The 14553-nt window shown below is 45.2% G+C and overlaps 1 protein-coding gene across 4 annotated transcripts in view; it reads right to left on the bottom strand.

Moving 5' to 3' along the window:
• Positions 1 to 14553, bottom strand: part of IDE (insulin degrading enzyme) — a 131435-nt gene that overhangs the window by 106532 nt on the left and 10350 nt on the right. For all 4 annotated transcript variants that reach the window (XM_019502638.1, XM_019502636.1, XM_019502639.1 and 1 more), the window contains exons 2-3: positions 4947 to 5131; positions 3039 to 3246 (exon numbers count right to left, since the gene is read on the bottom strand). In XM_019502638.1, the coding sequence (XP_019358183.1) occupies positions 3039 to 3246; positions 4947 to 5106 (368 nt within the window). In that variant the 5' untranslated portion in view covers positions 5107 to 5131. The remainder of the gene's footprint in view (positions 1 to 3038; positions 3247 to 4946; positions 5132 to 14553) is intronic.

The following is a 14553-nucleotide window of genomic DNA, read 5'->3' as shown; positions in this document are numbered from 1 at the left end:
ACCCTCTGAGTGCGACCCCTCAGCCAATCTGCAATCCATCTGACTGTGTAGGCATCGATGCCACAGTCACCTAGTTTTTTAACTAGGATGGGGTGAGAGACGGTGTCAAAGGCCTTGCTGAAGTCCAGAAAGACTACATCCACCGCGACACCTGCATCCATGGCCTTTGTGACCTGATCGCAGAAGGCAATCAGGTTGGTTTGACATGATCTCCCCCTAATAAATCCATGCTGATTGCCCCTGAGCATCATTTCTGATGCCGGCCCATCACAAATGTGCTCCTTGATGATCAGTGGTGGTGCTGGGAGGAGGCTACAGGGGTGGCTCTGCACCCCCCCATAGCCCTCCTCCACCTGCCCTGCCCCACCCGATCATAGCCACTGGCAAGTGCAGCCCCTGAGTGCAAGAATGCAGCAGCAGCATGTCCTTGCCCCACACACACATCCAGGAGGCACATGCCTCCCATGCCTTCCCCAGGGGTGCGCGCCAGAGCGGGAGTTGCCCCCTACATAAGTCACCAACTCCATCCTACGTGCCGCTCACCCCATCCCAGGTGGGCAGCACCTACCCCAACCCCAGCTCCATTCCCTTCCTCATTGCGGGGGAGGGGTGGTAGTGGCCCTCAATCTGTACCCCCCCCCGCCAGTGCCCTTTCTCTCCTCCATGCCCCTTCCTCCCACTGAACAGAACACTGCTTTCCAAGTTGTTAGGCTACATATCAGCAACGAGATTAGTATCGGCCGATATGGGTGGTCAATAATTGGCCATTGGTATCAGCCCAAAAAATCAGCACACCCCTAATACCAAAAACTCTTATCTGCATATCAGTACAGTGCATACAACCTCTTGCATTCATAGGAACTCTTCGTCCCACCGTCTACTCTGTAACCCAACTACTCTGTTTAACTACATAACTGGTGAAACTGATTAAGAGTGGTTAGTTTTAAGGCTTCTACAGAAAAAAGGGAACTAGTTCCTGTCAATTTCAAAGCTGTTACTATAGGCCTAAGGTACTTTTGAGAAACAAAATAATGAAGCTTAAGGAGATGTGAAAATCTTTGCAAACTGTTTCAGTAGCTAATGGGCAGCGTTTAGATTGAGTTCAAGTAAGTACACTACTCTGAATTCTCTGCAGTACCTCACATCAGGTCCAGAATGTTTTCAAAACCAAGGAACCAGCACTTTTTCTATATATATTTTTTTTAGCAACTTAAAACAAGTTGCAACACTGGTGATAAATAAGGAAAAGAAATAAATATTTATTTGTAATGATTCATAATACTCATGATTTTTTCTGGAAGTAACATGAATCTCTATAAAAACTATATTAAAGAACATCGAGGTTGCAAAAGCTTGCACACAGAAATCAGGAAATGTATGAGTTACAGTTGCTTACGTAATCCCCTTTGTGCCTAGGCATGACAATATATTTTACTGTAGAACAAGTGTTGCTCAATTAATGAGCAGCTATTAAATGTTTTGTTTTTTTCTTGTGTAATACATATTACCAATTCCTTTTTCATTGTATACTGTTCAAACTTGGGTTTGAGGTATAACTATTAAATTTCCAGTAGGGCATTTCTATAGCACTCACCATTTTATGAATGCTTCACAAGTATTACATTTATGTTCACAAAAACCCTGGAAGGCTTATGTGAACATAAATGTAGTTATTCCCATTTTACAAATGGGGAAGAGGCAGGGCAAGATTACGTTCAGAAGTATCTACTAACTTTGCTGACTCTACAAATTAACATGCCTAATTTGAGACACTTAGGACATGATTTTGAGCTTAGTATCGCATAACACTTAACGTGTTCAAAAAACACAGCTCCCATTGACTTCAGTTTCATTTGCATGAGTTCCATACTTTTGGAAAGAACAGCGCCAACACCCAGAAAACAAAGAATTTAAAACAGTGAATCCCTGTGAAAAGTGAATCACTGTGGTTTAAGTAAGTGTTTCTCTACCAGTGGGTTGCAAAAATATATGAAAGGGTTGCAAACAAACTTTAAAAATTCTCTTTTAAAGAAGAAAAACATTTTCCCTTGCAGGCTAGCAGAGTTACAGTCTGCAAAGGGCTGTCTGGGCCCTTCCCCAACCCATACACCCACCCGCTGCCCCCCACACACTAGAAGGCTGGGGCCTTGAGGCAGGAGGTAACAAGTCAGGAGCGAGGGGCATAGGGTTGGAACTGGCCAACGATGTTTACAACAGAGGTGTGGTACAAAAAGGATTGAGAACCACTGGTTTAAGTAACCTGACCAGATTCACAGAGGAAACCTAATGGTTAGTCCATTAGTTCAAGCAGCAGAGGTGTGTGTGTCTGTGTTCCCCACTTCCAATATATAGGGGAAGGAGGCAGAGGGAACCATTAAGGGAACATGAGTGTCTACCAGGTTTGCCCACGAGGCAGATCTTACTACTTATGCCTCTGCTCATTCTAGTCCCAATCTACCACTCTGAACTTCTCATCCCAGTGTCCCCTTGCTCTACGTTCACCTCGCTCATTTCCAGTTCTTTTTCCAAAACAGCTACACTCCTCCTCACTCAGCAATTTGTCTGCTACCTCTTTTCTTTCCCCTCAGTTTTCATTTGTGTCCTCACTACTCACATTTCTCAGACTGTCTTCTTCCCCAGTCTATCCCAGTTCTCCCCCCAGTACCCTGGTTCATCACCACCACAGTCCTTCTCCTTTGTCCACCTCACAACTCCACAGGTCTTTACTTCTCATTCAGTGTCAGTCTCCCCCCACAGGCTTCCAGTGCAAATTTTACAAATTGGTCTTAAAAAATATTAGCCCTTGAAATTTTCAATCCAAGTGATTAAAGTTAGACAAAAAGTTACAAACAGTTGAAAACATGACATATTGGGAAAGCATCTGACAGCCTTAACAGATGGTGCTGCCAGCCCTGTCCAAAATAATGGAAATTCTAATGCTATCAATCAAAGGTTCATATATAATTATAATTCAGAGGTATCACAAAGGCCAACTGAAATTTAAAAAAAAACTAGAAATCAGAAATAAACATATTTACCTGTCCAGGGCACCTTCTAGGTGTTCATGTGACACATCAAAGTAATAGTTGGTGTGCTCTCCGCTAGTGAATGCATTTGAGCTCCCTGCATGCTCGCTAAGAAACTGACTGTATTCATTCTCTTTTGGATATTTTTCAGTTCCCAAGAACAGCATATGCTCACAAAAATGACTAAGCCCAGCAATATTTAGGGGATCCGATAATGAACCTGGAAAGGGGAGAGGGGAATACGTAAACCAAATCACTTCAAATAAATCATGTTAAAATGTTTAGGATTTTTCTTAAGTTTTATTATTAGTCTACTTACACCATCAGTGAATTACATAAATTCTGTAGTTATAAAATTCTGCTCAACTGCAGACAGAGAGTACTAGGTAGTTAACCCATATGTTAAAAAAGGCATCTTAAAATGAACAACTTGAAGAGTTTAACATGTTATACTGTGAGTAATATAAAGAAATAGCTCCTAAATTGAGGTCTGTGTACTACATTAAGATCAAATGATTTAAGAAAATTCTCTCAAGTTTGTTCTCCTGGTACAAAAAACTCACCCATAAACCCCTGAACAGACATTCAAATGCTGAGCCATAGACTTTGCAATGCTGACACTGTGCAGCCAGGGGACTCCTGTGCTTACCTCTCAGAGTGCCCTCCAGGCTTCCTCAGTCTACCTAGAGGCATAATGGCAAAAATGCACAGGGCCTGACTGGCTGTCCCAGACTGCTCCATGTAAGCCTGTCTCTTCCTACAGCACAGCATGGGTTTGCAAAGGAGGCATATTCTGCTCAGATGGAACAGGAGAGTAGACAGTCTCTTGGCCAGCTGGGAAGTGGGGGAGAGGGAGATGAGAGCAAAGCATGTTGGGATGCTAAAGGACTGTGCTGTGGCTTCTCTCAGAAGAGAGCATGTACGTACGTGTCTCTCAGGAAAAACAACCAGGAATAAATCACTCCTGCAAGTTTCCAGGTTATTTTTCTCCTGGAGCTATGTTGCTGGTAGAAGAGACTCCTAAACATTTGTACACTCACAGTTTCTCCTGGGAAAGGAACAATGCTCCCAGGAGAAACTGAATGTCTGCACATGCCCTATGTATGTTGTGGAGATCTGGCAGGTAACATTGTTCTAGCTTCTTCTTTTTGTCTGTAGTAGCTATACTCTATAAAAGGATAGCCAAAGATACATTAAACACTTTCCAAATACTCTATTCCCAAGCCATTGTTGGGGTTTCTACAGACACACTACATGATCATAAATAGAAGGGATGTTTGTCCAGAAGACAAGCTGTTATAAAGCTGGGTAAAAAAATACTGAGAAACTGCTATAAATCCTGAAACACAGGGTATCAGCTGAGCATTTGAGAAGCAAGCTGAACTGGAGACAGCTTAGACCCACACCTTTGGTTTCCAAGGGCTTGGGGAGTGGGGGGTGAAGGGGAGGCATGATGAAGGTCTGCAGTCAAATCTGGAATGAAGACACAGCTGGTTGCTAAATGGATAGCTTTTAAAGAACAAGCAGTGCAAAAGATAGAAAGTATAAACAAAAAGAAAAATGGGGCAGTGGAGATTTGGCTGCATGCCAGAGCCACAGTTGGGCAGGGGTGAGAAGTGATGTAGTAGCATATGATGCCTGGAGAACTGACCAGACCCATGTCACAGGATGCTTGAAGTCTACAGATAACACTGACCTGGGTTCACAGTGAACCAATTCAAAATAATACTTGCTTTTCCAGGTATCATTTTCAAACATTTAAACCAACTTAGCAAGTGTGTATGTCTGTCTGCTTCAGGTTTAAACCAGTCAAAGGGTTACATGCATCACTGTCCCTAAAGCAGGTCAGATTTTTCTTCATAGAAATGAACAGAAGTAATTATTTGCAATGTAAAACTGAATACAAAGTGGATTAAATACCTATATGTACATCAAGTGCTGCTGAAGACTTATCTGTGGTGGGGTCACTGATAAGCAATGACTTAATGCCATTTGCCAGTTCTAGTCCACGATACTCTCGCTTATCCTCAGGTGACTTGATAATTTCATTTGTTATTCTCTTAATCGCTGGGCTTTTCATTTTGCTGTTGATTTCTCTCTGAAGCCTAAAAAAAAACAGCAAGTTAAATTTTAAAATTTATTTTCAGTTACCTATTTTAGAGGGTAAAAAAAAAAGAGAGATAAAGGAAGAAATCTAGTAGAACATTTAAAACCTCCCATATTGGCTTAGTTATGGGCCAGAGTCTGGAAAGTGTTAAGAATATTTAAGTCCTATTAAAAATCAGGCAATTACGTATGGGAGTAAGTCACATTATTCACTCTATTTTAACTTCTACTTTTACAGTAATTAAAAAACAGTTTTGTAAAGAAACATGTTATCAACCCTATTCAATTGGAATAAAATTTAGATTAACTCATTTGCCACAATCAAGCCAAATCCTTCTTCAGCCTACAGAAAAAGGCATTTTAAATCTTTGTGTTGTTATTTAAGTTTAAAAAAACTAAATAAAAAAATCAGAAGAAAAACATGAAGTAATAGCAGGTATACTTGGCATCCTGAATACATCCACTTTGCTCTGACATAACACTTGTCATCAAAAAAATATAAAAATCAAAGAATTTAACAAAAGAGGGTATTTTCTTAAATGAACAGAAGGATGAAGTCAAACCTGGAAGAATTAAGCAACCTGCTAAAGATTCTGTAGTAAATCAGCAACAAACTAAGGAACAGAAACATACTCTCCTGACTCACAGGAACTAGGGATGTGAATGGTTAAACGACTGACTGTTTAAGGAATCCGATAAGCCCAATGATAACTGGTTATAGCTTACCGGTTATCTTATATAATGGGGGGCAGGGCACAGTCTGGCAGGGAAGTGGGGAGAAGGGAAGCCGCATGGTGCTCCAGCAGGAACTGGAAGGTGGCAGGGCAAGAGGAAGAAGCAAGGAAAAGAGGTGAGGGGAGACTAGTATCCATAGCTAGTTTGATCCCCCCCTTCCTCCCAGTGCACTGGTGGTTGCAATGAGCGAGGAAAGCTCCTTGCCTACTGCTGCCATCCACAGGTGGGCTGTGCTGTTTGGCAGGGCTTGCTGCCACCTCCACCCCCACTGCCCCCTTAAAAGGCCCCAGGGAAGCAGCTCCAGTAGCAGCTGTCCCCCAGTAGATCTGTGCGCAGCCCCCAGCTCCCTGTGCTGCTCCAAGAAGACTGCTGCAACCCCTCCGCCACAGCAAGGCAGGGCAGGGGCTGGCCTAGGGCTCCACACCCATCTGCCAGAACTACGTATGTGTTATCAATTAACCATTTAACCAATATAATCAGAGGCAGAGCTGAATCGGGGTGACCGCCCCAGGCCCCGCAGAGCTGGGCAGAGCAGCGGAGCTGGGTGGAGCGGTAGCTCCACATCCAGCTGCTCATTTCCCCCCCGCCAGATGCTGGCAGCAGCTTCTTCAGGTCCGGAGCCCATGGGATCAGAGTGGGAGCAGGGCCCCACATGGGCTGATTTGTCCCAGGCCCCGCACCATGCTCAGATCGCCTCTGATTAGAGGTTGTTAAATGGATATATTTTTTAATTATACTTGCATCCCAAGTATCAGGAACTACTACTAATATACTGTCACAACTCCTGAAAATTTATGCTGGACTAATGAATACAGTGTAGTCGCATCATACGCGCATTTAACTTACGCAAATTCAACTACACACGCTCAGCCAAAAAAAAAAAGAGAAAAACAATTTAAATAGTGCATGCGATTCCACCCGTCATTCCACTCAATGAGCGTATGCCCCAGAGTGAGCATGAGATGGGAGATGTGAATCTCCTGTTCCCTCAGTCGGTCTCAGTTCCTGCGTGCCTCTCACAGTGTGAGCATCTCACCGTGCTGAGTGTTTAAAGATACATATTTTTCATACAACATGGCCCCTAAACGCAAGCTAACTACTTCATCTGGTGCTCAACTGAAGAAATAGCTATCTGTTCCAACGCTGGAGGAAAAACTGGCTGTGTTGGACTTATTGGAGACCGACATATGATCTCTGAACGTGGCACGTAAATATGGCCACAATGAATCTAGCATCCGTGCCATCAAGATTCAAGAGAGAGAAATTCATCAAGCTGTGGCAACAGCGCTCCAACAATTGCTAAGGTGACGAGCCAAGTGCGTGATAAGACTTCAGTGAAGACTGAAAAGGCATTAAACTTATGGCTGGAAGACATGAACCGTAAATGTGTGCCTATCGATGGTAACATGTTGCAAGAAAAGGCTCTTAGCCTCTACGCGTTGTTCAAACCTCCCGCCAAAGAGGAACAGCCTTCTGATGAGAAGGAATTCAAGGCCAGCCAAGGTTGGCTTAACAGTTTTAGGAACCACTTCAACCTCAAAAACGTGCAGAGTACTGGTGAAGCTGCATCTGCTGATGAAGAGGCAGCAAAAGCCTACCCTGAACAATTAAAGAAAATCATAGAAGAAAAGGGTTATCTTTCTGAACAAGTTTTTAATGCTGATGAGACTGGGCTCTTCTGGAAAAAAATGCCCAACCGCACTTACATTTCAAAATCAGAAAGACAAGCCCCTGGCTTCAAAGCAGCTAAAGACTGTGCGACTGTGTTGTTTTGTGGCAATGTGGCTGGGCATTTAATAAAGCCAGCTTGCTCTACAGGGCTGAAAATCCCCGTGCCCTAAAAGGCAAGAACAAAAATCTCCTGCCTGTGTTCTGGCAATCAAATAAAAAAGGCTTGGGTGACAGCAGCATTATTTCTGGATCGGTTCCACAAGTGTTTCATTCTGGAGGTCAAGTGGTACCTCAAAGAGAAAGGACTTGACTTTAAAGTGTTGCTGATCATAGACAATGCTCCTGGCCACCCTGAGGCACTCCCGTTTGTGCATAATGACATTGAAGCCGTCTTTCTCCCCCCCCCCAATACCACCTCCCATCCTCCAACCTCTCAACCAAGGCGTGATTCGCTATTTCAAGGCCACGTACACGAGGCTTACATTCTCACAGAGACGTAGTGCTATGGATGCTGATCCCAATCTTAATGTGATGGAGTGCCGGAAGTCCTTCAACATTGCCAACTGCATCACTTATATTAAACAGGCAATGGATGCAATCAAGCCTGAAACAGTCAATGCATGTTGGTGAAACCTATGGAAAGAATGTGTGAATGAATCTGAGGGTTTCCCGACCACTGGCCAAGAAGTGAAACGCATTGTTCAGGTGGCCAGGCAAGTGAGTGGGGATGGCTTTGTTGACATCCTCAAGGAACAAATTGAAGAATTAATTGAGGGCCATAGAGAAACATTGACTAACAAAGAGTTAGAGGAACTGATAAAATCGGCTACAGAAGACGAAGATGATGACTACGAACAGGAAAAGCCAGCAAGTTGGAATCTTCATAAACTTGCTGAAGTGTTCCCGGCAGCGAAACACATGAATGATTTAATTTCTGAATATGATTCCTCTATGGAACGAAGCCTCAAAATCACATGTAGTATTATGGACGATTTGAGACCGTACCAAGAAATATTTAAGCAGCTTAAGAGACAACAGCAACAGTTGCCGATCACCATGTTTTTCAAGAAAAAACAAGCAGCAGCAGATGAGCCTATGCAATCAACTTCTCGAGCTGAACCAGAGCCAAATACTTTGTCTACAACTCGCTCTCCGTAAATTTTGACTATACGCGATTTTCGCCTTACATGCTGACTTTAGAACCTAACCCCCAAGTAAGATGCGACTTCAGTGTACTAGCTTTAGAGATGCACCATGAACTTTCTTGTTTACTATAACAGTAAAATTTCCAAGTGCTAAGAAAGCGAGTTTCTAAGATAATGCTCTCTTTTAAGTTTTAGGTTAATTGCCAAAATAAAGTAATAAGATTCCAGTTATGAATCTTGAAAGTGAAAATATGTGCTTTAATTTCACATGAATTTCCCATTTTTAAGCAACCACAGAAATGGAAAATGAGAGATTAGTGGCTGGGGCCAGTTCCTATACAGTCAGGTAGTATATTCTCGAATGTAACTACCTATACATCTGAATTCTGCATTTACAAGATGCCAGTTGCTGTGAAGAACCTGCTCTGAAGACATAATACCAACTAGATCATATTTTTGTCTGCAGTTTGATCTACTAGTACATGACCAGAGTTTGGAGAAACCTAGCTAATTTCACTTATGAACCGTAAGATCTGAGCCTAAGCCTCTAAAGCAGAGGTGTCAAAGATACAGCCCACAAAGCCCTATCATCTGGCCCTGGTATGCACTGCATGTTGTACACAGGGCTGGACCCAGCACATATGCTGCACCCAAGGCCAGTCAAAGGCACATGCTACAGATGTGATGCTTGCTCCTGACCAGCCTAGTACACTAAATCCAGGGCCAATCCAGAGCAGGCTCAAAGACCAGGCCACATGGGTGCTGCATGAAATTGCATGCCCTAGACCCATACACTTGCAACACTTAGAGCCGAGAACGGCATGCCTGGGGCATGTGCTGGCTCCAGCACGCAGGGCCATTCTATAGGCCCAATCTAGCCTGTCGACTGGCCGCATGCTCCTAATTTGACCCATGGGACTGTATGAGCTGGATTCCCCCCCATTCTAGAGAGAAAACAGGCTTGTGTAATAAACCTCTCTTTAGAGCAATATTGCTATAGCATATCTTAGCAGCACAAAATAAGCAGCCCCAAGAGTCTCAGTGTACTTCAGTTTATCCTCAGCTCACATCAGTCAGCAGCATGCCAAAAAATAAGTTTATTTTCAGAATCTTTAAGGCTGTATAAGGGACAGTACTTTTATATCCAGAAAGGGTGGGTTTGATTTAAATCAAACTGGTTTAAATTATGATTTAAATCACAGTTTAAATCACTGGTCAGAAAGCCTCCATTTAATCACTGTTTTCTACAAAAAGTGCATTCTTGTTGCTTGATATCCTTTACTTTCATTTAACTTCTTTGCACTTTTAGAGAAAGGCAAGGGCTTGACAGTACACAAACTTGCAGAGAAATAATAGGGCTGATAGGTATGTAATCAGGTCTGGTATCTCTCATCTCCATATACTGCTGTTAACAAGGATGTTTTCTCTGGAGACACAAATCCACAGTTTAAAAACTGAAACTAAGCATCACAAAGATGCTTAGTGGGATCTTCTAGACTGAGCCCCATTGGATAGAGTGATTTTAATCTTTACTAACCTACAGAGAAGTTTCTGGGAACCCCATAAGATTGGGTCCCTAAGACAGTCCATGGCCTGTTGTGACTTATTCATAAAACTTTTCTAAAAAGGTTACATGAATATACTGTCTCAAAGGGCATGTCCACACAAGTGCACACATGCCTCTTGCAGTATCTCAAATCCCTTTAAGATGCTGCAAGACATGCGGGAACAACACAATGTTCCCCACACGGCAAATTATTCCCCCCTGCTGCCTTGTGGTACTGAGAAGTCCTGATATGCTGCTGCCCCTCATTCCCAAACCACAGGCCCCTGGCCCTGCCGGTGCCCCTCACTCCTGACCTGCAGCCCTCCAGCCTTGCTGGTGCCCCTAACTCTCAAACTGCAGCCCCCACCCCCCCCGGCACTGCTGGTGCCCCTCACTCCCAACCCATAGTCCTACATGTCCTAGCCCTGACAGTGCCCCTCACTCCCAACCCACAGCCCCCTGCCCCACCCCCAGCCCTGCTGGAGGGGGTACCCAGCTGTTCTTACCCTATGCAGAATCACAGGACTCCTGACAAAAGGAGGCACAGGGATCCTTTGGGGGTGGTAGGGAATTGCATGGCTGGGCTGCCAACGTGTAGCCAAAGGCAGGGGAGGCCATGTATGGCCAGGAGATGCTGTACGCCATGTATGGCCAGGAGCACCCCCCTGGGGGTGGGGGTGCTGTGGCCAGACCACGTGGCACAACATGGTGTGGGGCAGGGCAGTGCCACTGACACCCCCTCCTCCCCACGTTGGGGCCAGAATCACTCTGTTACTGCCTGTACAAGCTGGAGCTGCCACAGCTGCCATGGGTGGGACTCAAACTGCCTGGAGCCCCTCGTCCTCCTCCAGCTGACCACAGTATGGCCCAGGCCAGAGTTATGCTTCCAGTCTGCTATACTGTAGCCCCAGCCCCAGCCAGCAGCATGTGGTGCTACAACCGCTGGCTATACTTCTGGCTGTGCAGCTCAGCGCTGCCCCTGAAGGATCTTGCTGCCCCCTTCTCCCACTGCAGTAGGCGCCTCAGGGCAGGCCCTAGTAGCAACAATGGCAAGTTGGGCTTGCCAGTGGCACTGAGCACTGCCTCAGACTCCCTTGCCCCACCCCGCCACAGCCCTAGCACCTGGACTCCTTCCCCCAGCACCAGCAGGCACATAGACTCCCACACACACGTCACACATGCACATCCCCCTCCACACACGCCTGCCACCCCCCCTCCCCCGCAAGCCCTGACCCTCCAGCCTCCCCACCCACTCCTCCATAGATTTACCTGTATCCAGCTGCCAGGACTGCTCCCACCACCCCTGCCTGGTTGTATTGCCAGCCACGTGTGTGCATGCATGCACACATGCATGTGGTGACCCTACCTCCAACTGCCCTCCCCCTGCTCCCCCCCCAGCTCCAAGCAGCTCCTTGCAAGCTGGAACCCTGTCAGCCTGCAAGGGGAAAATCCACTATTTTCTCTCTCAAAGGGGAAAACCCTGTATTTTCCACATTTTTCCACAGGAAACCAAAAACCTGGTTCCCTGATTATCATGGAACAATTACGGCCACTTTGAAGTCAGCTACATAGGCAGTCAACACTGCTAATGCAATAATATTGTAAGTAGCTGATCAGTAAACAAATAAGCTAAAGAGCTGAATATTATTAAAGTCCCTTATAATGACAGCGAGCATTAGAGCATAGGCTTAGTTTTACTAACTAGCTTTTATAAACTATTAAATGCAAAAGGCAGGTTATGCAAATATATCTTCCAGAAGGTACACAGTAAAACCATTTGGTCTTTCAAAGGCATCATACAAAGAAGGGGGGCCCAAGCAAAAGAAGACATGGTTTCATTAGATCCCATTATGAGATTCAGAAAAATGGGCAGACACACAGATAGAGAGCAAGTGTGGGACATAAATCAGAATGAGATGCAATTGATACAGATGTCAATATATGAACACTTAGCACAACAATGTCATGATTTTGTATTTTCATACTTGGCACACATCAAAAGGAACAGCTGGCATCCCATGGAGAAGTCAGAGACCAAGAAGTCTCTAATTTAACTTCTACTGGAGAGTTGCAAAAAACTCCTAAAAAACACTAGGCAAGCAAGATGTCAACATTTTCAAGCTGCATGGAGCAAAAACATAGACTCTAATATACCCACCAATGCTAGGCCCCGGCAATATATACAGGCTTTCTGCCAAGATTACTAGTGCTGTCTAAGCCTTATCTGCATGAATAAGCAGCTGCTAGTAATGTTGCATCAGGGTGAGGACCAAAGAGTTGCACTAAACAACTGTCTGATGCCTGCAAGCTACCAAGAAGAGGAAATACTGTCCAAAATTGATGATGGCTTGCTCTAGGACAGGCAAAATACAGCCCTTGGCCTGGATCTAGCCTGTCAGGCCATTCTATCCAGCCTGCAGAGCCCCCAGCCAGTTCCCTGCTCCAGCACCACCTGGCTGTGGCTCCTGGCTGCATTCCCAGACCACAGAGCATGGGACCGTGCTGGTAGGGGCGTGTATGTGTGCATGCGCGCATGTCAGCAGGCACAGGGGCAGAGTGTGTGTGTGTGTGTGTGTGTGTGTGTAAGCAGACACAGGGGCAGTGTGTTCACAGGGTGAGTCCCACACACAACCCCCTCCATGCACATGCACCTATGTCTCCCCTTGCACTACCACACACAAGCCCCAGCCACCCTCCCTCCATACCCACCCACACCCCACACCCACGGCCTCCACAAACCTATACCCACCCCCCACAATATACAAGAATAAGGCTTCATTTTAAGCTACTGTGCAGTCACCTCTGCGTATACTACACAAACACATGTAAGTCAGGACAAAAATATTTTTTGAAATCAAATTAATGAATGTTGTAGATGATCAATTTTTAGAATATAATTTGGTATTTTTCTGGTTCTGAGACGGCAAAACCCCTTGCTGAAAGGACTATTTCCGGGGGCAAGGGGAGGGACTTCTGGTGGCAAAGGTCAGGGGTTAAGGGGTAGGATTCTGGTCACAAGATGGCGACCAGGGGGTAGGGGCACTTGTCAAGGGGCGGGGCTACCCATGTGGCCCTTGACAGCTTGCCAAACTCGGTAAGCAGCCCTCCGCCCAAAATAACTGCCCGCCCCTGCTCTAGGGCCAGGTGCAGGCTGCTAACTGCTGGTGCTGAGTGCAGGAAAAAGTTACTTACAAGTGGTGAGAAGACTGTACTGCAAACAAGGATGGCAAGTAGGGGTAGGGGAGCTTCAAGATAAGAAAGGCCTCTTGCCTTTAAACCTATACAGAGTTAACCTCAGAGCTGTGGAAGCAGCCCACCAACACGAATCATTTTTAAGAGCACCCGGCGCTGCGACACATCCAGTTGTATAAATGGTGAAATGCAAGTCAGTGCTGAGAAAATGGCAGCAGCGCACTTTGAAACACCTCAAAGGTGCTATTTTCTGCACGCTGACATGCATTTTGCTGCTTATACAGCTGCACGTAACAGCGCAGTGTGTGTCACTTTCCATGTGGAGCAGACCCAGTTAATCAAGTCTGCTCCAACCCACCAGATCTCCGGCATGTTGCAGGATGAAAAGGCAACAACTATCTGAAACCCATGACTGCTACGAATCTACAGCAAAGCGGTTTGATGTGGAGAAATACACTGCCATACATAAAGAATGTACAGACATAAAGCCTCAGAAAACAATGACTGAAGTGACTGAGGTGCCTTCAAACCCTCAGAGGTCACTTAATGCTTTGCATACATGGGATTCACCAACTGCAGAGAAGCAATAAATAGAAAGTGTATTTTAGTTCTTTGCCTCGCACCCAGAAGTTGGAGTTTATCAAAAGAAGAATTTTATTCTGTTGTTCTATAGGGCTCCATAGAGCAACCTAAGAGATTTGCTCACATCAATAAAAAATGACCCAGAAAGGTACATGACGCAAGAGTTTTCTACCTTGGTTTCCCCAATAAAGCAAGGGCGGTATGCTAATGCCACACTCAGACGTTCATCAAACTTAACAATTAACCTCATGCTTTCAAATACTCAGCTATCCTAACTTACCTATTGCTGATTCTTGAAGTTACCTATTGCTGATTCTTGAACTTACCTATTGCTGATTCCTCCCCCTCTATGCGACACTGGTCAGGCCACAGCTGGAGTATTGTGTCCAGTTCTGTGCGCCCCATTTCAAGAGGGATGTGGACAATATGGAGAGGGTCCAGAGGAGGGCCACCCGCATGATCCAGGGACAACAGGGCAGACTCTACAGTGAGAGACTGCGGGACCTGAACCTATTCAGCCTCCACAAGAGAAGGCTAAGGGGGGACCTGG

The sequence above is a fragment of the Gavialis gangeticus genome, unplaced genomic scaffold, assembly GCF_001723915.1.
Source record: "Gavialis gangeticus isolate Ggan-Ray unplaced genomic scaffold, GavGan_comp1, whole genome shotgun sequence".
Lineage (NCBI taxonomy): Eukaryota > Metazoa > Chordata > Crocodylia > Gavialidae > Gavialis > Gavialis gangeticus.
This window is presented reverse-complemented; position numbering and strand designations above follow the sequence as displayed.